We start from the raw sequence: 26,378 nt of genomic DNA, 5'->3' as shown, positions 1-26,378 counted from the left end.
TACGTGCATTGAAAACAAATACCCCCATTTTTGAATGTTAACCTGCTCGTTGTGTCACTTTCTGCCATTGACTGCCATAATTGCGTTCGGAATATTAGCTGGCTGATGATAAGCCAATAAAACGTACATCTGGTCCGACGGGGCTTGGCGATATAAAACTGCTCGGCAATCGCATACGGAACGAGCTGCTTAAGCAGCTCGTTTTCGTGCAGGTCCCGTCGAGGTATAAACTCCCGGCATTTCTGTCCACGCGAATAGTTAGGTATATCGACAATTCGGCGATCGACCCTGTAGCGCGTGGACAGAAGAGTTGGCTGGTTCATGGTGTGTTAAAAATACCCGTAGCTGGGTTTCGGCATTGATCCGGAAGCTGCAACTGGATTGCCACGTTCGGTGGGCGCGCACGGCCGCAATCGGGATAAAGGCGGTCGTCCGCACGCCGGAGTGGCGAAAATCTTCAACAATATGAAGATGTCTTGTAATACAAGGAACAAATCTTAATTTTCAATCCATCACTCTTTTAAGTACTGTAATCCATATTGTCTGGGCATGTTCACTGTACCTTTTCTCCCCAAACAACTTTCTTTTTCTTATTTTTTTTTTATTTTATTTCTCAACAGACATGTATTCTTGCTGTAGGAGCGATGCAAGTTTGGGTTGGCTCTGTTGATGGCACTATCTACATCCTGGACACGCACAGTCTGTCTTTCAACAAACAGCTGTCAGAACACAGAGAGAATGTTACATCCCTCGTGCTCTCACACATTCCGAATTCTTCAAAGTAAGGAAAGCATGTTTTAAACCCTACGTACAAGCATAAGCATTGAAAATTAAAAAAAAAAATTATAAAGTCTGCTCTACATGTTAGTTTTTGGTGAGTCAGTGAACAGTGGCAGAGGCCAGTTTTTTCGTTGGCACTTGGTGGTGGCCAGTATGTTCATTGGCACATGGTGGTTGTCAGTCTGTTCATTGGCATGCCCTCGCAGCCAGTCTTTTTGTCTGCAGTAGCCTGTTTGTTTGTTACCGTGGTGATTAAGGGCCATTTTTAGCATGGTGGTAGGGGCCAGTTTGTTTGTGTCGCGGAGGCTCATTTGTTCGATAGTGTGGTGGCAAAGGCCCTTTTGTTTCTTAATGTCTCTAAGTCACGTTTGTTCATTGGAACAATAGCAGAGGTCAGTTTGTTAGTTGGTGCACAGCGACTGTGACCAGTTGGTTCATTGGTGCACAGCGGCAGAAGCCAGTTAGTTCGTTGGTGCACAGCAGCAGTCTGTTGGCATGGAGTGGCGGCCTGTCTGTTGGCATGCGGTGGCGGCCCATTTGTCGGCACATGGTCGCGGCTGATCTGTTCTTAGGCGTGTGACGGTGGCCCATATGTTTTTGGCACATGGTGGTGACCCATCTTTGTTAGTGTGTGGAGGTGGCCTATCTTTTTGTTGGCATGCCCATCTGTTTGTTGGCATGTGGCGGTGGCCCATCTGTTTGTTAGTGCATGGTGAGAACAAATCTATTCTTTGGTGAGCGGCAGCAGCTATTCTGTTCTTTGGTGAACGCCGATGGCCCATCCGTCTATTGGCATCTCGCGGTGGTCCATATGTTGGTTGGCACATGGCTGCGGCCCGCATGTTTATTGGTGTGTTATGGTAACCCATGTTTTTTGGCACATGGTGATGGCCCATCTGTTTGTTGGCACGTGGCGATGGCCCATATGTTTGTTGGCATATGGCGTAGCCCATATGTTAATCAGCCCATGTGTTCAGTGGTGCCCATATGTTTGGTGACATGTTGCAATAGCCCATGTGTTGATCAGCCCATATGTTCAGTGGTGCCCATATTTTTGGTGACATGTTGCAGTGGCCCATATGTTAATCGGCCCATGTGTATAGTGGTGCCCATATGTTTGGTGACATGTTGCAGTAGCCCATGTGTGAATCAGCCCATATGTTCAGTGGTGCCCATTTGTTTGGTGACATGTTGCAGTAGCCCATGTGTGAATCAGCCCATATGTTCAGTGGTGCCCATTTGTTTGATGACATGTTGCAGTAGCCCATGTGTGAATCAGCCCATATGTTCAGTGGTGCCCATTTGTTTGGTGACATGTTGCAGTCGCCCATGTGTGAATCAGCCCATATGTTCAGTGGTGCCCATTTGTTTGGTGACATGTTGCAGTAGCCCATGTGTGAATCAGCCCATATGTTCAGTGGTGCCCATTTGTTTGATGACATGTTGCAGTAGCCCATGTGTGAATCAGCCCATATGTTCAGTGGTGCCCATTTGTTTGGTGACATGTTGCAGTAGCCCATGTGTGAATCAGCCCATATGTTCAGTGGTGCCCATATGTTTGGTGACATGTTGCAGTCGCCCATGTGTGAATCAGCCCATATGTTCAGTGGTGCCCATTTGTTTGGTGACATGTTGCAGTTGCCCATGTATAAATCAGCCCATATGTTCAGTGGTGCCCATATGTTTGGTGACTTGTTGCAGTGGCCCATATGTTTGTTAGCACATAGCAGGGACCCAGCTGTTTGTTGGTGCATGGCATTGGCCCCTCTTTTTGTTGGCCTGTGGTGGTGGCACATCTTTTTGTTAGCATGTGGGGGTGGCTCACATTTTCTTTGGAGCGTTATGGTGACCCATTTTTGTGTTTCTTTTATCGTGATCCATCAATTTTATCACTTATCAGGTCATATTAGATGTGTCTTGCTGCAGGTACTATATAAACCTGTACAAACCTGTTTCATGGTCGGGTTGTCAGCAACTAAACCGTCTACCCCACCAAGTTTCTTGGTGAGGAGGATGTATGAATATGGACACCGAGCAGGATTAAAAACAAAACCTGCTTTTAACATCCCTCAGATATCCCTTAATTAAAAAAATTAAAACAAGGGTTGAGGAGCTCATTGTGAACAAACAGCCATCCATTTCTAGTGAGTCAACTGTCTGCGGACGTCGTCCTGTAGTTGGGTTACTTTTTTAGGAGGTTGATAGCAGGATTTGCACTCCGGCCACCATAAAACACTTAATTCCGCAAAAGCCACAAACGTAAAAAAAAAAAAAACTGAAAACCCACTCCGTGGGAGTACCTCCTGTGCTGCTGCCCTTCTTCGGGCAGCTCACCTGATGACGGGATTGGGGCAAAGCCTTCAGGACCCCCATTCCTTGATGATGGGAGGAAAAGCATGGGGTAAACTTGCTGGGTCAGATTGCGGTGGTGTGTCGCAGAGTGGTGCTGAAGTGTCGTCTACCAGACGGCGGTTTCCTTGAGTTAACCTGAGGCAGTCCCTTCGGGTGTGTGCCTGAAATGTCCTTTCCCTACGAGAGGATGATCACCTGTCTCTGTTAATAATAATTGATTGACAAGGTTTTTAACTCATTTAATATGTTTTTATGTGTCAGGTTTGATAGAGTATTCTTTTCTAAAATAAATACTCAACTTTTCATTGTTTTGATATGCAGAAGTTGAAGGATGCGGTTAATTTTGTTTTATTTAACACTTTTGTGTCTTTTTGTAGGATAATGTTTCAACAGGTTAAGAGTCTTCCAGTTGGTGGGAATTGCAGCCCCCTACTAGCGGACATTTTTGAAATTTCATCTGTGAATTTTCATTCATACAGAAACTTATGAAGGAGAAAAACAAGCTCAAATGAGCTAAGATCCTCGTCCTCTTCATGATGACGTCATAAAAACGAATATGACGTCATAGTGATGTATCATATGTGCGGTAATTCATCTCTGCTAATGCTCTGTTCGATTCCCGCAAACAGAATTCAAAAAGCTTGCCGAGTTTCGGAGATAATTTTTTAGGCGATTTCCATTAGCGGAGATATTTTGACGTCATAACTTTTTTTTATAGGAGGAATTTTCAAACTCGGAGCTGGTTACTGTCTGCGCAAGATATTTTTACATGTATCTGCCAAGTTTCAGGAAGTTTCGATGAAAACTGTAGGCTGTGAAACAAAAAAGTCCACAAGAAGAAAATGAAGAACAACAACGTGAGGAAGACTTAGAGATCCTCCACGAGGATCTAAAAATAGGATTAGCTAAAATATTATCTCATACATGTCGTTATAAAGATGATATTTTTGTGGTTAACTGTAATTTTTTTTGATAGGCAGCTTCACAATATTTATCCAGATAGCCTGATTGCAAACAGGAGTGGTAATGATTGTACAGTTGCTGCATATCTGGATGTGTTGGTTAGAGTTGGACAGAATAGTTTTAGTACTCGTGTATATCATAAAGTTGATGATTTCAGTTTCCCTGTCATCTTGAACACCTTTCCATGAAGCAATGTACCAATTAAAATGGGTTACAATGTCTTTTCATCTCAGCTACTTAGATTTGCAAGAATTTGTCCAGTAAAGGATGATTTTGTGGAACGTGCTGAGAAGGTTTTTTCCATCATGTTAAACAGGATATTTGGCTGATTGTTTGATCAGGTCTCGTGAGAATGTCTTTAAACTCCATCATCACCTTTTGTTTAGGTTTGGTTGGTTTTCATGTAAACAAGTTCCAGTTGCATTGCATTTGATATAATAATAATAATGAATTAATTATTTTAGTGAAGTAAATTTTTTTATTAAAATTATTGACTAAACATATATATATATATATATATATATATATATATGTATATATATATATATATATATATATATATATATATATATATATATATATATATATATATATATATATATATATATATATATATATGTGTGAATACAAACAAACACGACATAATAGTTACCAAAGTTTTCGTGCTGCACTCTTCAGGGTAAAAATCGCAGCAAGTGAAGGAGGAAGTGAAGGCGCGTGCTTTATACGCAGGTCTCAATAAGGTAGACGATGATTGGTTCAACCGTAATGACGTCACGGTTAATCCGAAAACCCATTGGTCGGCTCATCATCTTCACCTCGAGCTCCCATTTGCTGGAGTAGAGTTTGTCGATGATTGACATTTGCAACCGCATCCTAGAGAGAGGGGGGATGGGTTTCCCCTAAGGTCCATTCACCATTTGTTACCGTACTTCCCTTGATCTTTCTATGCTGAAAGAGACACAGAGATCGTACAAATTCCTTTTGACGACATAGTATTGGATCGGCGGTAAGGATGAAAGTTGCTTTCAACATACATAAATGAAACGAGCTCCGACCTCGACTCAATATCCTGAACATATCTGCATTGTACCGGTCTGCACAGATAGAGTTGGCAACCAGGTGCTGTGCAATGGCAGATGAAGCAGGTACAGTCACCGGTGGTTGCTGGATATTTCTACATGCTCGCACTGGTTGTGTTCTGACCCTCACAATCTTTCTTCGAATCGCCAAGGGGACGTGTTGTTTGATCCGATCAGCCAATCTTAGTGTTGTGCGGCCCACGTACCGAGCTTCACATCAGCACTTAAACTCATAAATGACATTGCTGGTTTGTGAGGTGGGTAGCACATCCTTGTTGACTGACGTCAGCAAACGGCGAGAGGTAAAGATTACTCGGGGTTGCACAGCCAGAAACGTGTTGGACACAATATGTTTGATTTGTACTTCAAACCTTCGTGATGATTATACCATTACCCAGCAACACAGAGCCAGGATGAATGGAAGAGCTGAGCTGTTCAGGAAGTTGAGGCATAAAACTGTATGTGTGCTGAGGGCAGACAAGGAGGCCTATGTACGTAAGGAATCTGTGAGGAGGTAGAGCATCACCTGTAGTCAAGTGATTCTCATCCTGCTTTCAAGGGAATTTGCGCATTGTGTTCCTCGATACCCTTCCCTCTGTGTACTGCAGTTAGAGCAGAGGGTGGTGGGCACTTGAAGGAGTAGTCCGAAGTGAAAGCCCAATGGGCTGGTTACTTTGAGCGGCTGTACCAGGCTGACCCACTAACTTTTGAGGTGGATATCAGGGGTGTTACTGTCCCTACTGCTGACCCTCCAATCAACTGTGATTCACCTTCGTTTGTAGAAATACAGGCTGCAGTGAACCACTTGACTTGGGGTAATGCTCCTGGGATCTGTGGCATCAAGGCTGGTGGAAATGCTGTACTCGTGTCGTTGCATGCAGTTCTGTGCTCTGCCTGCAACACAGGCATCATCCCAACTGACTGGAAGAGGGGCCTTGTTGTCCCTCTCTGGAAAGGGAAGGGTGATCGCCAGGACTGCAACAACGACCGAGGGGTGACGCTGCTCTCAGTGCGGGCAAGGTGTTTGCTCGGATAAATATTGAGAGGGTTCGCCACCATATGCTTGAGCACCAGCATCCACAGCAGTCAGGCTTTACACCAAAGAGGTCAACGATTGACCGTATCCTTGCTCTTTGGGTCCTCACCGAACGCAGACGAGAGTTTCAGCAGGGGCTGCTTGCAGCCTATGTTGATCTCTGTAAAGTGTTTGATTCAGTGAATTGAGATGCCCTCTGTAGGATTCTTGGTGTTCTTGGGGTGCCACCGAAACTGATCAATCTGATGTCTGATGTATACTCTGGTACTAATAGGACTGTGAGATGTGGTGATACCATCTCTGACTTATTTCCAGTTGCTACTGGAGTTTGTCAGGGGTGTGCATTGGCCCCCACACTTTTCCGCACTTGTATGCACTGGATTCTAGGGAGGATCTCGGAAAGATCAAGCTGTGGTGCATCGTTTGGGAATGTCAAGATCTCTGACCTTGATTTTGCAGATGATGCAGTCATTTTTGCGGAGAACCTGGATAGCCTTTTGGGGGCCCTTGATGTGCTGAATGAGGAGTCACAGCCGCTCAGATTTTCCTCGGTCAAAACTTCGATTTTACGGGTTTCCTCGGTCAAAACTAAGATCCAGGCTTTCAATGACACCTTGGTTACTGCTATCCTGTCTGTACCTGTTTGTGGTGAGAATGTTGAGGTCATTGAGAGATTCACTTACCTTGGCAGTGATATTCATGCCTCCGCTGGCTGTGAGCCAGAGGTCAATAGACGTCTGGGTCAGGCCTGGGGAGTCATAGATTCACTGGATAATGGGGTGTGGTGCTGTTGGTACCTGTGCAGGATGAGGAAAGTCCGAATCTTCAGGTCCTTGGTGCTTCCAGTCTTGCTCTACGAATGTGAGTCTTGGAGTCTGACCTGGGATCTGAGACGGAAACTTAATTCCTTTGGTAACAGGTCTCTTCGGAGAATCCTTGGCTATCGCTAGTTGGACTTTGTGTCCAACGAACGGTTGTTGAGAGAGACTCAAATGAGATTTGTTACCTCCATATTCCGTGAGCGTCAGTTGCGGCTGTTTTAACATGTGGCTCATTTTCCTGATGCTGATTCTGCTCACCAGATTTTCTCAGTGAGGAAGTCTCATGAGTGGAGGAGGCCGAAGGGCTGCCCACATGCTTCATGGTTGCAGCAGGTTGATCAGCATCTCAAGGAGATTGGGATGGGCCAGGCATCTGCCTGGGGGATGGCTGGACAGAGACCCCTACAGTCCCAGCTGAAAGTGGATGCAGTGACGTGCTGCTCCAGCGCATCCTCCCATACCTGACCTGACCTGATCCATGCATTTTTTTTAGCATAGCGGTGGTAGTCCGTTTGTTCGTTTGTGTGCATGAGCCCATTTGTTAGTGCATGGCCTTTATCCTTTTTCTTGCCGCTGTCGGACCATTGAAAAAAAAAAGGACAATGTAAAAACCACAGATGTTAACATGATTAACAGGTGATGTGCTAAATCTGATGTATAATTTTTGCTCATCTTTTTCTGCTGTGTAATGTCTTGTGTTGTCATCACAACCTACAGACGAGTGATCTCCTGCAGCATTGACGGGTGCGTGGTAACCTGGAACATGGTTACGCTGCAGGTGCACCACTCTTTCCATATTCCAAACTGTTCCAGCCTCACCTCGATGATGAACGACTCTGACTCTCTTTGGTGCTGTAGGTTTTTGTTGTTTTTTTTTGCATTGTATTTGGATTGAGTATAGAACATGCATTCACATTTTGTTCCTCATCCAAAGGGTTGTGTTGTAAACAAGCACAAGTAAAGGCAACTTGAAATTGAAGAAAAAAGGCCAATGAGCAAAGCACCACAACGTGGCCCTAACATGTTTAACCGAAGTTCAAGGTGTTGTTCAAATCCGAAGCAGGAACAGATAAGTCGGGCCTCGTGGCTACAATTTAAAAACATTCAGTGTCACATCAATTATTTTATTGGATTTCCAAAGATAGCAAGAATTTGAAAACTCTTCATGACTGACTTTTGATAACGTCAGTTATAACATGCAACGGGTTAAATTTAAATAATTAAACAAGTTGATCCGTGTGTCTAATTGTTACTTTTTGCAATACTCGTGTTTTTGTTTTTCGATCCAAGCTTAATTTTCAACAATAAATTGCTGTCATAAGGAACACATATGATGTCACAATGACATTGCAATATTGCTTGCTGTCGGAAGCACATAGAGCACCACCATTATCAAAATTTTGTATGCAGCCTGTGGCTGCTGGTTGCATCATTACTGGGAGCACGACTGTGCCACTGATGCAGTGCCTCCTGTTTCCAGTAAGCTGGTACTCATTTTTACAACCTCAGAAGGATGACAGGCTGAGTCAACCCACCTGGTGTTATTTAACCGCATGACAGGGGCTCAAACACAAGACAATACGATCTTGAGCCAGTCACCTTGACCGTTAAGCCAACACCAGGCTTGTTACAAGTTAAATCGGCCAATATTAAGACACTACTTTTGTGGTTGGGGGGGGGGGAGGGGTGGGATTGTCATCACTCGAGGCAGATTAATTGCCAAAATTATGAGTGCTCTTTTACATTTGATGTCGAAGGTTTTGTGAATGTTCTTCAGTTAGTTGCAGCTCACGAGAACTATTAGAAGTACAGTACTTGAATAGGGCTTGGCCAAGGGGAGAGGAAAGGGAGAGAGTGTGAATGAGGGAGGCATGAGTCATAATGTGTGGATGTGGTGAAGCCTCATCTCCCTTATGCAGATATATACTTGTTTGAGATATTTATGAGAGACTTCTCTGTAATATTATCACCAACTGTGTGTGTGTCGGTTGGTTGGTATCTGCATATGCGAGCTTCAAAAAGTAGAATTGAGCTTTCCCAGGTCTGAAAGTATCCACCTTTGTATTTGGGTATATATATATATATATACATATGAGTGTGTGCGCATGCATAGATATGTGTATGCATTTAAGTCGCTGTTTTTCGGTGTGTTAGTGTGTTGGAACAGGTGACGTGAAACTGTTGGACAATTTTCTCCCAAGCTGAGGTGAAACTGTGCAAATGTGAATAATCCACCACGATGCGGTTGTTTTACTCATTTCGCCATACAGCTGTTAGCGAAACGGTGATTTACTTCTGCCGGAGGACGAGATTGTGACTCAAACACACAGCAATCATTTAAAACTTGTTTAATGATTAAATACTGGGATTAGGACATGGGAAGCAAAAACAAAAGACAGATAACTGGATGGCACACTGAAATGGACGGTAACAGTAGCTCCATAATCTTAACACCTACAGTACTTAACCTGTGCCAGACACGCACGGGATACAAAAGACAAAAGAGAATGACGGTGTGTGTCTTTCCTGAAGTGCCAAGAAGCACGATGCAGGCATGCTTTTTGGACCCCGCTCCCGATGTGGTCTCACCACTGACTGTACGTTGCTGTGCCAATGGCTGTGCACTCGTTCTCTTTGAGGAGCAGGGTGGGCTGGCCAATAGCACGATGCTCTGGGCTGCGTGAGACCTGGGCTATGAATTGGAGAGAAGAGGAGAGCTTTGATGGTCCCAGCTGTAAGAGAGAGATGATAGTCCAGAGACGAGAGTTATGTGTCGCTGGCTTGGCATCTCAACTGTCTCATGAGGTGTGATCATCCGACATTGTAGAGCTAGACCTTTCACCCTCTCCCACATGGCTCTTGTGCTTGATGTTCCAGTTGTGCGAGGTAGCACATGTGATCCTGCCATGGTTATAAAACCCCACATGTGAGGCTTCATGGTAACAAATGTGGAACAGCCAACATGGATGGGAAATGGGAGAAAGAGGTAGACATGAGTATAAAGGGTGACAAGTTTGGAGATGGCGATGGTTCACGAGCAATATACACGGTTCGCCTTTTTTATTTTTTGACCTTCGAGGGGACGCCACGCGCAAACTGGCGGGAATCAGGAAAAAGGTAAATGATGAAAGTTGTAGTACTCGAAGAGCACTACTTGCATACCAACTTTCATTCGAAACAGTTGAAAACCCAAGGAGCTCGATGCCCAATTTATTGATTTTTTTGACATTTTCTAAGTTCGTGACCTTGTGACCTTGACCTTGGGATGAAAATTAAAAATCGAGCTCTGTGGGGCTATGCAGGTGCCATTGGGCTAACCAAATACCGAAACCCCTGCCAGATTCGACAACCCCCCTCGGAGAAGATGTAACTTGAAACCGGCTACCCCCTAAAAACACATGTTTTTTGGGCGTGGCTCCGCCCATAATGGGCGCACCATGCCCATTCTCAGGAAAACACAACTAGATCATGATATAAACCTCCCACCAAAATTTTATCAGGATCGGATCAAAACCCACGGAGCTATGCTCGGGACAGACAGACAAGCCAGTAGGCGGACATGGGTAGTCGACTACCCATTAGAACCTGATGTGATTGGCCCGTTCGATGGGGAATGACCTGAGGATTAAGCACAAGAAAATTCATGATTCTAGATTCAAGGGTTAATGCTGCAGATTGTTTTTTCGTTAAAATACCCCCACATTTAGAGTTTTTTCGGCCGTTGCTATGCAACGGAGGGGTCCATAGCAACGGTTCCTTCTCACACATGAGGACATACCATGAACCTACCATACCAGTTTCATGTATATCTGACTCATAGTCTCTGAGATATAACGAACTTCGTTTTTTTATTGTTTTCGACCAGGGTTCATTCCAAGTCTATCTTCTCCGACAGTTTTCATAGGATCCGGCTGGAAATTTTTGACAATGTGGCTGAATGTACTGCCCACAGTCGCTCGTGGCCCGATTTTTGATTTTCGAAAAAATTAATTTTTGAGATTTTTTTGAAAATTTCAAAGGCCCGTTGCGAGGCAACGGTAGTGTCCATAGCAACGGTTCTCATTTGCACACAACGAGGTCATGGTATGAACCTACCAACCAAGTTTCATCGAAATCGCCATTGTATTAACGGAGCACTGGACCGAACAGACATGCATACAGACAGACAGACAGACAAACATATCGATGGAAATACTGATAATAAGGGTAGACCAGAATGACTACCCAACAGACACAGACAGACACAAACACACCCATAACGAATATAGTGGTCACTTACTGACTCGTGAACCATCAGGGAATCTAACTATACAAACAATTCTGTTCAATACTAAATGGGGTTTACAAACACTTATGCTGACACTTGTTAGTAGATAACATATACAAGTACTTGTTTGTTTGTTTACATATGCTCGTACTTCAAAAAGTAAAAACGCTACTGAACCAAATCAACCAAATTTTGCATGTTGCCTTAGGGTACCCCAAGTATGGTTTACTGTCCCAAATTCTTTCTATGTAAATGTGAATTGTGTAGTGTCACCTGGTGGTATCTGGTATTACAAATCATCTTTTTCTTATATAAAGAAAGTTTAAACAACTTGATGATGCACATTGCGGTGATGTTGAAATCTGAGTGAGAATAATTCGAAATTTTCAAAATGTTTAGTTTCATTCATTTTAAGCGGAGGTTCAAACCAAAGAATCAATCACTGAACTTTGCAGCGAAGCAGAAGTGATATGTGCTCTCAACATGTATAAGTAGCAAAATTGGCTGATGGAGGTGATGTGAGCTGACTTCCAAGCAGATGGAAGATTACCTCTGACAATCGACAGGGTGAATAGAGCAGAATGTTTGTGAAGTACAACATGCTGTCTCAAAATTAACGCCATCAGCAAAGCGACGGGTAAAAACACGAGCAACATCTCAAAATTGCAGTAACCGAGGGAAAACAAGGACATCAAAATGAAACGTGAATACAGGCGCCGTTGAGCAGTTGTCTCTCTTTCGTAGACTGCAAATGAACTGTAATTCACATTTATTTTGATATATAGATTTTGACATTGTTTGCCAACGTTTTATTTATCTATTTATTGTGACACACAGAGCTTTTGGAATTCAGAGCAAACCATAAAAAGACTTAAACATGTAACTTCCTTCATCAGTCATTTTGATTACTTTCAGTATCTTGGATTTACCCACCTAAATAACATTCTGGGTGAAAGTGGCTAATGGACGTTGCCCGTTGGTCGCAATCGTCCAATCAATTTAAAGATTAAGCATCATGTGGGGGTGTTTGAAAGGGATATCGGAGAGGGGTGGGGGAAGAAACATTTGTGTGGACACACAATTCAGGGTTTAATCCATCGTTTTTTTTCAATATTTGTGCTCTTCTATTCCCTATGCTTGTATGTACCTACGTAATTCCATTTTCAATTGCGCAACTGTACTCTGTACTACGAAAATTATTTCTGCATCATCCTGATATGAATCGCGTCTCCACTTTCTCAAACGAGCAAAAATTCTGCCAACAAACCATTCTATTTTATTTCTTGGTTTATTCATTTATTTTTGCTGTTGTTGTTGTTGTTGTTGTTGTTGTTGTTGCTGTTGATTTCAGGCCTTGGAAAAAGCATCGAACAGTTCACCTTGAGAGGAAAACCTTTGTGCAAGTTGAGCATAGCTGAAGCGCAGAGACCACAAGGCTTCAGCTGTTTTGCTCTCATCCCAGAGGTGTCCTTCATTGTGACCGTGAATAGCCATTTTGTGGCATTAGGAATGACATCAGTTCAGTGAAAGTTTACCTGTTGGTTATACATAATTTCCAGTATTTCATACCTTTGGGAGTATTCAGGAGCCATCGACATATTTTGAATTTATAATCCAACCAGCTGTTTACAAGCTTTATGGGGGGGGTGTACAATGAAATTTTGAAGTGGAGTTAATTTTTGCTGAAGCTGAATCAATATACATATTTTCAAGTGTTTGTGCATTTGTACGTTCCACTTTCACGGCCTAACAGTAGTACCGAGAGACCCCAAATTTTGGGTGCAGATACTTTTCAATATGGGCAAGGTTATAAGCTACCACATGTTTGCCTCGATGCCTGTTTTGAGGCCACCAAAGGCCACTACACAGTTTACATTGGGATATGGGGTCGGGCAATGCTCTCTCTTGTTAAAGCAAGAGTACTAAACATAATAGTGGCATTACTTTCATCAAAATGAATCTTGTTAAGTCTTCATTTTAAGAGTCGACTGTGCACAAATAGAAGTTTGTTTTTTTTGTATTCCGAGTTGAGGCTTGTGGAGGAGCTCAAAATGATCATTCCATAAATAATAAAAAAGAACACAATAAATAGATAGGGTGAGACACAAACGGCAGGGTAGAGGGATAAAATAGAGGGGGACTTTATAGGGATAGTCGATGAAAGGATCTTATTGAGAGCCATGTGTTGGTGACAAGAATGGAAGAAGTCTGTAAGTCATTTGTGGAGGTGGCCTTGGATGTCATAGGCAGATAATTTGGAGAGTAAGGCATGGTGGCAGACTGTATCAAATGCTCGAGATATGTCGAGAGATAGCCCTGATCTCGTGTCTGAGATTGAGGGCCTCCATTGTTGGGAGAGCAGAAGTAGCAGAACCAGAGTCAAGTGACTGGGTCTGAATATGAACTGATGGTCTGAGATCAGACTAGAGAACAGGAAATATTTGATGTTGACTGCGATGCTGGATTCCATGACTTTGCTGATTATTGGAAGTAAGCTAATTCGTCTGTACTTTGGAGGATCTGTTTTTGCACCATGTTTGTGTAATGCAGTGATATTGGTTGATGTCCAAGAACATGGAAGATGACCTTGGGCAAAATGATAGGGTCAACAAAGCAGAAAGAAGATGTGCAAGAGCAGCAGAGCAGGTTTTTTTTTTAAGACGTGTGTTGATGCCATCCAGTCCAGTCACAGAGTTGAGGGTTGCCAGATACTTGTCCACCTCTTGAGGTGCAAAAGACACATGGTCCAGGAGAAGTTTGCGTGTGACTGCATATGGTGCATACATGGGGTGAGGGGTTAAGTACACGAAATTTGGAAGCAAACACAGAATCGAGGCATTCGGACTTTTCACGAGCAGAATCAGCTGTGATGCCATTTGAAGTGAGGGAAGGGATGGAGGGGGATCATAGTTTGGAAACGGACATAACAACTTGCCGCCGGGTTTTTGAGGAAATTGTGTAAATGTAAAAGTTGTGTGATTGAATGTGAAAAGTATACAATTGTGTGAGTGAATGTAAAAAGCACTCATTTGTAGTCAGATTTCCCAGCTTGTCGATACCTGAATAATTGATCACGTGACCGTCTGGGCAGGCACATTTGTGGACAGCTTCACGAGAAGACGGTAACCTTCAGGCATGGGATCCAAAGAAGCCACAGGGTCCAATACGAACCCTTCAGCTGCCAGACTGTGCTGGAGTTTCGAGCATGATATGCGTGGGACAAAAGGTGAGATGGATGAGGGTGTGTTGAGGTGAAGCGGGTATGTTTTTATTATTTTGCAAGTCCTTTCATACAACGATTTTAGTGCATTAACAGAGAATAAAAAGTCATTTTATTGAGTTGTCCAGAAGTGTGAAATAAAAGCACAATAGAGGCAGATTCATTAATGTTGTTAAAGCACAAATGGTGACGTAAATAAAGAGGACATCTGGCTCTTAATTAATGTGACAACGCCATCTGACGCCTGATGCAGAAAGGGTCATTTACATATTAGGCACGGATGGAAGATGAATGTTGTTTAGAGAAAAGGGTTGAGGACAGGAGGGGTGGGGGTTCGAAGACAGAAAAGGCAAACGTGATTTGGAGGAGGGATGGGAAGGTTGTTGGAGGAACGGACGAAAATGTGGATTCTGACCTGTTTGCGAATGGAATATGAAGATCATCTCAAATTATAATTTGTATGTAAAATAAGTTATAAACAAGACAAGCATTCAAATCCATTTGCAGATTTTTTGTGTATCTTTGCATATTTGCATTTTCGTTTCATATTCAACGAGAAGGGCACTCGGTACAGCGCGTACCTGGGTCTGGATCTGGTCTTCACCAAAATTGAACCGATTCTTCCTTGTCTCGCATCCAACCTGTCCACCAAGTTTTGTCTGAATCCGTCTGCAAGTTTTTGAGATATTCTGCACACAGATAAACAGACAGACAGGGGTGAAAACATAACGTCTATCCACATTTTGTGGCAGAGGTCATCAGGCAGGTGGAGCCAAACACTTCTTCTTCAACGGCCACAATTATTCCCATGTTCTTATGGGGTTGGTCGGGGGAGCTTGGCCCAAGTCTTTCACGTACCGGCTGGCCAGGCCTGACATTCGACGACATGAGTGCAGGAATTTGAATTTTTTTCAGGGTGCCAAAATAGCTCGCCTACTCTTCGCGAAGGACACCGTGGGATCTTTAACATCCACCAACGATCGTCAGAAGACACACCGCCAGTTTTAACTTCCCTCCTACGGATGGCACACACATTGATGAATCACCTTGCCTGTGAAACAGCGGAATGACAGATTATATCTGGGCTGAGATCTGAACCCAGGCTAGACAGCTTTGAGGTGAGTGTACGTAGCTCTCGGCCATCCTGCCAGCCCCAGGTAGAGACAAGCACACTAATTTTAAATGCCACACAGCAGAGTCGGACAATCACTGCCTGCCCACTTTCAGGGATGCAACATTACATTCCAAGTTGAGACATGCACTGCAAACAGCACTGGGTATTTTTATTACTGCAGCATGCTATTTATGAAGGGTGCAATTATTTTGAATGTGGAGTCAAACCATGTAATAACTTTTTCTCTGTATACGATATTTGACATTGTACACATGGATGCATAAAGCGTGAAGCAAATTATCATGCTTGCATTATCATCATATATTATAAGTGTGTACCTGATCCTTGATGCTCAGCATTTAAGAGGATAGAGCATAGACAAACAATGCTGGGCAAACAAACAACGGCAAACCAGCCAGTTTCACTCTTGCGAAGAAAGAATATCTGTAAAGAGCATGGTACATCAAAAAATATGCATGTACTGTATGTACGATATGCTTCTAATAGTCTGTAAGCTTCCATGTGCATGTACATTTGACATTATTCTCCCCCACCCCAATTCCTCACTCTCCATCTCCAGCTTTGGGTTGGTGGTATCGGTGATGGTCCAGATTATGTCGGCAAGGTGTACGTGGTGGATACCGAGAACTATACCATTGAAAGGGAGCTCAAAGGTCACGTGGATTCTGTCACCTGCTTGTTGTCCATCAAAGATCGATATGTGTTGAGTGGTTCAGGAAAACGTGATGGGAAGGTGGCCATCTGGCAGATCATCTGAGGTGTCTTTGAAGCCTCATGGAGTTTTGCTATGTTTACACTTTACACCACAAGACCATAGGTGGGGCCATATTTCTCGAAAGGACGGGTCCAGATGAGGTGGGGCCAAATTGCCTCCAAGGTAAATATCTCTGGAGTATTTATTGAGACATCTTCTTGGGTCTGTAGAGAATGCCAAATTGAACAGGGTAGAATTGCTCCCATTTAATAGGACCAAAAGTAAGGGTGCCATATTTTCAACTTGAGTGCAAGCCTTGTATAATCCTCTATATTACTGGGATGATCTGTAGAACACATATTGAACTTTTATTCTCTGGTTTAATGTGAGAGGTTCACCCCTGACAAAGGTACAGGGATGGAGGACATTCCCAATGTTGATTGCACTATATCCGTAGGATCACAAGCCATGTAGATTCTCTGACAGTCACTTTAGCTGCTGGAGCATATTATGTTTGAGAGACATTGGTGGAATAAAGTCATCTTAATTTTCCACACACAGTGCCATGCATGATTTATTACACGTATACACATATGTGCGTAGCCTGGAGTTGCTTTAATGGTTAAAGTGCCGATCGTAAGATCTTGTAGTTCTGAGTTAGAGCCCCTGCTCTTGTTGTGCTGTTAAAATAACACCAGGTGGGGTTGACTCAGCCTGTCATCCTTCCGAGGTCGGAAAAATGAGTACCAGCTTGCTGGGAAGATTGAGCCATTTGAGTATCCTGCATCAGAGTGGAGACCAACCCAGGATTGTGCCCCCTGGCCAAGTTAAAACTGATTCAGCAGCCCTATGCGTGTGAAGGCATGAAAGAAGTGGATCTTTCTCTTATTCTTCTTCTAAATATGTACAGCACTGGGCAAAAGTCTTTGGCCACCATGAAAATAAACATTTTTCTTGTCAGTGTTGTAATAAAAATAAAAGGTGTTTATAATAATAATAATGATCATGTTTTATCAAAGAAACAAAAATGAATTGTATTTTATAACATTCATGTATGAAATTTAAATATTTTGTGTGATCACCTTTTTCATGCAAAACAGCAGATATCCATTTTGGAATGCTTTCCTGCAATTCTGGAGAAATTCCATTGGCCCTTGCTGACAAGTGTAACATATACCATGCCGAGCCTTACCGGACGCAAACCTGGTGAAGCTGGAGTTAACACTCCGCATGATGACCTTAGCATGGAGGCATAAATTTTCCACACACAGTGCCATGCATGATTTATTATACGTATACACATACGTATAATAACGTATACACAACTGGAGAGGACCGAATAGCAGCTTGTGTTATAATTATAAATCATCGTCGATCCGGGGTTCGAGGCCTGCCATGAGGGGGAGCACTTGGTCCCTCGCCAATGCCAGGTCCTGAGGCCGCCGGGCACAGATAACACACCAGCAGGTTGCCAGGCAACCATGAACGCCGATTGGCATGGCCAATCCAGCCAGGGTTACACATCTTCGTGTGATACCTTACCTGTGGACGGCCGGTTAATTGGGGGTCAGTGCCCTCAGCGCACACATGGATTACGGCTGAGCATTACAGTAAGTGTGAGATTGCTGACAAAGCAAATGATTGGGTATAACGTCCCGTCTAACCTTACTTGTGCACTGTGTTGGACCAAGAAAGGAAAAGACAACCGAGACAGATTGGAAATAACAACAAACAATTGTTTATTACAAACACAAAAGCAAGAAATCATTTAAGAGCAAATATCTACAAGTATGAGAGCAGATTTAACCATAACACATATTCTTCTTCAATCTTACTTCAACAAAAGACCTCACCATCATTCACTTGGGGGGCAAAGAATAAAACAAGAAGGACTTGAAAATAAAAGTAACATATGGAGAAAAGAAAAGCAGCCTTTCCATTTCCCTTTCTCGTCGGGAAGGAGTTCAGGCACATTGATGGGTGTTAAGCTTTCATGAGGAAACACCTCAGGTTCAACCGCAGGTGGTGTTAACACAGGAGTGGGTGACAAAGGCACTTGAACTGGTTCAATGTTTGGCTCCCCGTGATGTAACTTGAGTTGATCAATATGTTTACGCATGTATCCACCATCACACAACTTCACAAGAAACATCATTTCACCAATGTTGTTGGCAATGATGCCAGGTAACCACTTGGTTCGACATCCGGAGTTCAACACGCACACAGGTTCATTTATCTGGAAGTTGCGGGATGCAGATGTTTGGTCGTGATTACGTTTCCGTTGATACTTGTTATTCTTAACCTGTATCGCTACGTTCTGGTGCACTAAAGACAACTGTGTTGTTAATTCACGACCCATCAGAAGCTTGGCAGGTGAACGACCGGTGGTTTGATGTGGTCTGGTGTGGTAGTTGTTTAGCAACACATGAGCTAGACGAGATTGAACGGAGCCTTCCTTGACGTGGCTTAGACCATGCTTGATGATCTGAACAGCATGTTCGGCTTGACCAATAATAGCAAGTTTGTAAGGGGCAGATGTGTCGTGCTTAATGCCGTTAATTTTACAAAAGTTCTGAAAATCTGAACTCATAAATGACGATCCATCATCTGATACAATGGAGTTTGGAATACCGTGTTGCATGAACATGGTGCGTAGAGCTTCAATTGTTACAGCAGAGGATGAGGATGGCACCACAAGAGCTTCAATCCATTTGGAGTGAGCATAAACTACAATAAGGAAAAACTTCCCTTGAAATGGACCAGCATGGTCGATGTGTAGTCTGGACCATGGTTTTTATGGACACGACCACATGGCCAATGGAGACTGTAGCGGTGTCTTGGCATGGGCTTGACAAGTGTAACAATGGCGTGCACTGGACTCAATGTCACTGTCCAAACCAGGCCACCAAACATGGGCTCGGACAATAGCCTTCATGGTGATTATGCCTCGATGAGCATTGTGGAGTTCCCTGATAATTTTCCCGAGGAGTTTCGGCGGAATTATCACTCGGCTACCCCAAAGCAGGCAGTCTGCATCAATAGAGAGCCCATCCTTCTGGATGACGTGCAGTTTCGCCCCTTCCGGTCGTGATGCCCAATTACCTGACATAACACAGTGTTTAATTTGGGACAAATCTTGGTTGCTATTGGTAGCACAAGCAATCTGCTTAGCGGTTATGGGTGCCTCATCATGAATAACGCCAGCCATGACATGAATAATATCACCAGATAGTGGAGGTTCTGGGACTGTTATGGGAAGCAGCAAGTGACTGAGCGCATCAGCACAATATATTTACTTACCAGGGTGGTAAACCAATGAATTGTCATTCTCGGCAAGGGTCAACGCCCAACGTTGTACACGACCAGATGATGTGGGCAAATTGGCTCTAGTTTCTCCCAGGAGACCTAACAAGGGTTTGTGATCAGTCTCAATGGTAATATATCTTCCAAAGTCATATTGGTGCATCTTTAAGGTTCCCCAGGCACACGCCAACACCTCTCATTCTACTTGAGCACCTGGTGTCTCGCAGGCGAGGTGCAACATCAATGTGTGTGACGTCCCCTGGAAGGATGTTAAGCGGGTGTTCCATCTGCCAGCATTCGTTGGTAGATGTTGGAAAAGTAGGCGAGCTATTGCTGGCACTATGGCCAAATTCCAAATTTTTCCCCAAAGCAGAAAGTTACATCAGCAGCACAGCCACACCCTCAGCCAATGATGAAAATTATTATGAAAAATTCGTAAATCTTCACGGCCCTAAAATCGAATTGTAAGCTCCAAATGAAATCATATTAACTCAATATGACCTCTGCAGAAGAATAATAAGAAGAACTCCTTTCATGTCTTCAGATGCACAGTGCTGCCGAGGCCGTTTTCCATTGGCTCAGTGGCACAATGCTGGACCGGACGGGTCACCACACCGACACAAGATACTAGATTTTGTCGCATTCCTCCCAGTAAGCTGGTCCTCATTCTGTCGACCTCGTGACGATGACAGGTTGAATCAACTCACCTGATGTTATTCTAATGAAACAACAGGTCTCAAACTCAATTAGACCCCAAGATCTTCTTAAAGACAATGATCTTAACATTAAGCAAACACCAAGCTCCAGTAAATAACAAAGAATAACTTCATGGCAAATGTAGGAATATTTTATTCACAAACTTAAAGAACTGTATGATTACACTCAATGTCTCCAATCCAAGTTAAATTCTCAACATTACGAACCCCTGTGGATCCCTCAACTGTCCAGGAATGACGTAATTCCAACCGAACATCAGATCGGATCGATCTTCTGATCTTCTCCACTGAAATGTTTAATGTAAGATTTTTCGAGGTATGATCAGTTCTGTAAATGGGAGTGTGGATGCAAATTTCTCCACAATTAGCATAAAGGGTTTAAGGGTGATAAGAAGATATTTTAAAAAAATGTTGCAAATTAAACTTGATTTATAATTAACTTGAAAAAGTCAATGGTTTTAGCATATAGCACAATGTATTGTTATAACCCTTTAATGGGAAATGTATTCAAATGCAACATGATTATTACATCGATGTGCTCAACCTTATATGTCTTGACTGTATTGGAAGGTTAACAGTCTGATAAGTAAAAACACCCCACGTCCTAAAAACAGATTGGCCTTCCAAATAATCTTAAATATTTATTCAGTGGAATAGAATCATCTATTATTCTATTCAGCGAATTAAGGGATTCTCATATACAAATAATTATATACTGGTATCTGAAAGTCTGGCTGGAAGCAGGAATCCAGCTTAAATGGAATGTGTGTGAAGGTAATGACCAGAACTCCCATCAAACTTCAGATCATAAATATTCCCAGCCCTTTGAATTTAAGCTGACCTCTGAATGGCCACTGCAATAAGGCTACGAGTGATATTTCCCCTGAACATAAAAAAATGTCAGTCTTGGCACCTTTATGTCTCGAGGATGACCAGACATCGTCTTTGTGAATATTATGTTAGAATTCAAAATCTCCATGTACTGCAGAATCAGAGGAAGATCGTGTTGCTTGCTTCTGTTATTGAATCTCCTCTGGGTCTCCATATGCACATCTGTATTAAATGGTTCAAAATGTACAAGTGGAATTGAGTATTCTTCGACAGGAGAAGTCAGGAACATCTCTCATTTACGGAACTCTTTCTTCTTCATCATCCTCGTACACAAGTTAACCTTTTAACTGATCAACCCTTCAGTTGTGGAATTTTAACTAGTTTTAATACTGCTTCGTTCAACATAAAACATACAGCATTCAGGTGGATTATGTGGTGTCTTTCACACAATGATGAGGACACACAAAGAGAATCAAAGCCATTTATTCCATCAAAGCAGGCCTCACTCGGCCATACATGATACTACACTCCTCCCCCCTGGTCACATAATCACCCAAATATACAGGTCTTAGAACACGTCTGGAAGAAACGGCGCAGACATTGAGCCGCAGACATGACCGGCGATGGCGGGACCTTGGAAACGGGTGTTGGCACCTCACCAGATATCAAACCAGGTACAACCGACATGGGTGGACCATCGATGCTACTATCCCCGCCATGAACATCAGGATCCCCAGACAGATGGACAGGTGGCTGGAACATGATCATGGGCATGTCGATGGATCAGGACACATCAAATGGTGGAATGGAATCGGCAACGTGTGAATGATCAGACCTACGCTCATCAATTAATTCACATGAAACAACAATTAATTCACAGGTAAGACCAGCCAAAGTACGAACAAGGTAGTTCGCCTGTACGAAAACTTGGATCACAATAGCCGGTACCCATTTCTGTTGGTGCAAATAGGTTTGTGCAAAAACTGGCTGGACCACCATGAACAAACCCAGCTGTGACCGCAACTGTTGGCCATACATGTGGAATGCACTGAAATACGATTGGTGTGCAAAACACGTCGACTCAACTCTGCACAGATCGTACTGCTTGCCCTACGTAAGACATGTTTCAGATTTGACAAATGACTCGGCCTGGCCATTTGTAGCTGGGTGGTAAGGTGCCGACCTCAGGTGTTTCATACCATTACCAAGCATGAACACAGCAGACACCTCAGAAACAAACTGCGGACCATTGTCTGAAACTAAAATCTCCGGAACACCTTTGTTTGCAAAAATATTCCCCAGATGCTCGACCGTGTTCTCTGCCAAGATGGACTGCATGAAAACTACTTCTGGCCACTTCGAGTCAGCATCGATCACCACCAGAAATATACGACCCATAACCGGCTCCGCAAAATTCACATGAACGTGCTGCCATAATCTATCGGAGGGCGTCCACAGCAATGAGACATGTGAGGGATTATCAGCATCAGTTGAACATGTAGCACATGCGTTTACCATCCGCTCGAGGTCTGCATCAAGCCCGGGCCACCACAACACACTCTGGGCTTAACTCTTCATTTTGACCACACCTAAATGACCCTCGTGCAACTCATTGAGACAGCACTGACATAATGAAGCAGAAATGACCACCCTCAATCCTCACATAACACAACCTTGAGCTAACGACAGTTCGATGCACTTGACACACATGGAGCATATTCTGATGTCCAGGGCAACTCATGCCAATAACCTGACAATACAGTGTGCGCAACATGCGACAAAACAGGATCGCGACGAATGGCAGCAGCCGCGTCCGCAGTGATTACCAGACCAGACTCGATCTGTTCGAACATGGACACCTCAATCTCCTCTGTGGGTTCGACGACGACCTTTGGAGATGGCAGTCAAGACAGGCCATCACAGTTAGCGTGCCATTCAGAGGCACGAAATTTGATTTTGTCGTCACATGCACTGAGGAAGAGACATCATCTCAGCAGCCGAGCAGGGGTCGTTTCTGGAATGCCTTTCCGAGGATTGAACAAGATCTGAAGCGGTTAATGATCAGTTTGGAGGAGGAAATGTCGCCCTATCAAGTACTGCCGAAATTTCAACATGCCCCATACCAGACTCAGCACTTCAGGCTCAATTTGAGCATAGCTCTGCTCTACGGCCATCAGACCACATGATGCAAAACACACCGGACGCTCAGTAGCATCACTCATTATCTGAGACAAGATGGCACCGATGCCATATGACGAGCTGTCACAAGCAAGAATGAGAGGACGTTTAGGTTCGTAATGCACGAGAACTGTCTGCACTAAGGTGACATTTACTCGTTTGAATGCTGCTTGTTCCATCGAACTCCACCTGCAGCGAATATCTTGATGCAGAATGTGAGTCAGCGTAGCGAGCTCAGTGCTTAGGTTGCTGAAATACCTCTGGTAATACTGAGCGAGCCCAATGAAGGACTGAAGCTGAACTTTGTCTCTTGGGCTGGACATGTCGGTTATGGTGTCACGTTTCTGAGGGGCTTCTGACAGCCCATCCAGGGTGATGACGTGGCCGAGGTACTCCACTCACTTCTGATAGAATAAACATTTGTGTTTGTTCAGACAGAGACCCCGAGAAGCTAAGTTAGACATCACCTTATTAATGTATGCCTGGTGTTGGCTTAATGGTTATGGTGGTGGACAAAACAGCTGTTTTGAAGACTTGGAGGGAAGAGTGGGATTAAAGAGAGTGTAGGAGTTTGTTCCAAGGATTCTAAGAGAAAATGAGGAATGAAAGAATGAAGGTGAGCAGTGATTTTGTATTGATGGCTAGGTGGTGACGATCCTCTGGTGCGATCTCGATATGGTCGTCGGCATCGCACAAGTCCAACATCCTGAAATATCGACTCACCGCCAACTTCAAATATATCTTGTCAACGGATGGCAGTATAGACTGCTCCACGCAGAGGTTGGGGTTAACGGTTGCTTTAAAAAGTCACCAGACGGATACCTTCATTCACTGTGACCACGGATGTTGCTCACTCAAAGTGTGCCACCGGTTCATTGACACCAACCCTTTCCAATCGGTCGAGTTCTGCTTTGACCTGATCACGAAGAACATATGGCACAAGTTGAGGCTTACAGAATCACGGACTGAAACCATCCTTCAGGTGAAGGTGACCTTGAGCACCTACCAGTTTCCCGAGCCCAGACCTGAGAAGAACTTCGTGTTTTCCAAGATCCTATCCAACGGGAAGAAGGAGACGGAAATGCCGTATGAACACTGTAAATATCTGCCCAATCCAGAAGAATTGCGTACAACCAGTCACGACCCAAAGGAGATGGTCCCGAGCCCATCAACCACATGTAGGGGCAACTCTGCTTGCTGTTCCGGATAACAAACCACTTCATCCATCAAACCTAATGTTTTGATCAACTCCCCAGTGTTGGTACAAAGAGTAGTGCGTAATGAAGCGAACACCGGACAACCCAAACGACACCAGGTCTGCTTACTCACGAGACTGATTGATGCCCCGGTATCCACCGCGAAGTTGACTGGCCTTCCATTCACACTGACAGACACCTCAAAGGGGTGATTTGCATCTGTCATTGGAAATATGCCAAGTTGATCAACCTCACTGCTAACCTCGACTACATTAACCGATGATGGCACCTGGTCCCTGACAGACCCTCCGCATGTGGCCTGTCCTAGCACACCGGTGACACACTGCATTCTGAAATGGACAGTTCTGACGAGAGTGTGAACCACCACACCCCTGACAAGACTGCGGTTTCAGCCGGTCCTGCGGTGCACTGCTTGCATGCACCCAGGATGAAAGAGGTTCCTCATATGCTGACCAAGATGGGGAATTGTGAGCACGTGACCTGCCAGCAGCCACGGCATTGACAGACAAGTTCTCCCCAACGATGATGTGAACATCCTTTCCAGCTTGTTGCACCACAGCTGCAGTTTCAACCGCTTTCGCAAACGATCCTTCAATCCCTGTGACCGTTCATCGTTGGCAAAACCGCAATCCCCTGCCAGATGCTCGAGTCTGGCAACAAAATCAGCTCCCCTCTCATCAGGAAACCGAACCAGGTTGTCCAACTCGTCATGCAAAGTCTTGACTACGGATTCCCAGGTGATCCAACGCCTTGACAGGCAAAAATCAAGTCAGACAGAAGGTGGAACACTTCCGCCGGCAGCGACGACAGAAGAATCGCTTTCGTTTCCCAGCATCTATGACGTCATCAATAATGAAACAGAAACTGAGCTGCTGTGCAGAGTTCAAGGTCATCTCTGGCATACTCCGGGACCTTTCCGTGCCGATGCGGTCATGGTTCGACAAATCCTCGTCCACAACTGTGGTGTCTTTAGCACAATGATGAGGACACACGAAGACAATCAAGCGTCAGTTATTCCATCAAAGCATGCCTCACTTGGCTGGACATGATACCACAGATTAATAATTAAATCACCAAACACAAACCTATTATCTTTACCCCGCGCAGGCGAAGCATCTATCGAAAATTCCAGCAATCTCTGTGTGTCTGTCTGTCTGTTACCGCTGTTTCGCGACAACCACCGGTCCGATCTCATTGAAACTTGCCGGGTATATTTCTGGGGCCCTGAGTATGTGCCTTTTCAAGGTTTGATATTAATCGGACAAGTGGTTCCCAAGTTAAGTTATGGCCATTTATTTACCAAACCAATGACAGGACACGGTGGTATGACGTCACAATTGACGTCACAATTCTTGTTTTTTGGGTTTTTTTTTTTGCACGTACGGCCACGCACGTACGGGCCCGCACAAGTATTTTTAAAAGCGAGGTTGCACAATTGGTTCATGTCCATCCACAAATGTCAGTTTATGGTCGGGAATTGATTATTTATATCGAATGTTATATTTTGAACATGAACCGGAAGAGGAAGGTGCCGTTTGGCAGCACCGCAATTTGGTCCTGATTGCGCATGCGCACAGTGAGATCATATATTTAGCCTGTCTGCCTGCTGGGCACTCAAACAAGATTGAAAATCATTCCAAACAGGAAAGCTTATTGTTTCTAAGAACGGACACAAACATCAGGCACGAATAATTATGAATGTAACGTGAGAAATCGGGCGGTGTAATAGTCACTGCGTCAATGGCGGTAAAACCCTGAGGTAATGTTTTTATCCGACTTTTAC

The 26,378-nt window shown here is 43.9% G+C and overlaps 1 protein-coding gene across 4 annotated transcripts in view; it reads left to right on the top strand.

The window, feature by feature from the left end:
* Nucleotides 1–17,350, top strand: part of DENND3 (DENN domain containing 3) — a 127,974-nt gene extending 110,624 nt beyond the window's left edge. Inside the window, exons 22-26 of one of the 4 annotated variants that reach the window (XM_085881871.1) lie at nucleotides 621–781; nucleotides 7,752–7,888; nucleotides 12,653–12,819; nucleotides 14,393–14,527; nucleotides 16,216–17,350. In XM_085881871.1, the coding sequence (XP_085737997.1) occupies nucleotides 621–781; nucleotides 7,752–7,888; nucleotides 12,653–12,819; nucleotides 14,393–14,527; nucleotides 16,216–16,413 (798 nt within the window). In that variant the 3' untranslated portion in view covers nucleotides 16,414–17,350. Of the gene's footprint in view, nucleotides 1–620; nucleotides 782–7,751; nucleotides 7,889–12,652; nucleotides 12,820–14,392; nucleotides 14,528–16,215 lie in introns of those variants that run through there. The other 3 variants (XM_085881872.1, XR_015058346.1, XR_015058345.1) reach the window with 3 other exon arrangements.
* Nucleotides 17,351–26,378: the final 9,028 nt, after the last annotated feature.

Source organism: Eptatretus burgeri, chromosome 5 (assembly GCF_056783735.1).
Source record: "Eptatretus burgeri isolate ZD-2024b chromosome 5, Ebu_testis_v1, whole genome shotgun sequence".
In the NCBI taxonomy this organism is placed as follows: domain Eukaryota; kingdom Metazoa; phylum Chordata; class Myxini; order Myxiniformes; family Myxinidae; genus Eptatretus; species Eptatretus burgeri.
This window is presented reverse-complemented; position numbering and strand designations above follow the sequence as displayed.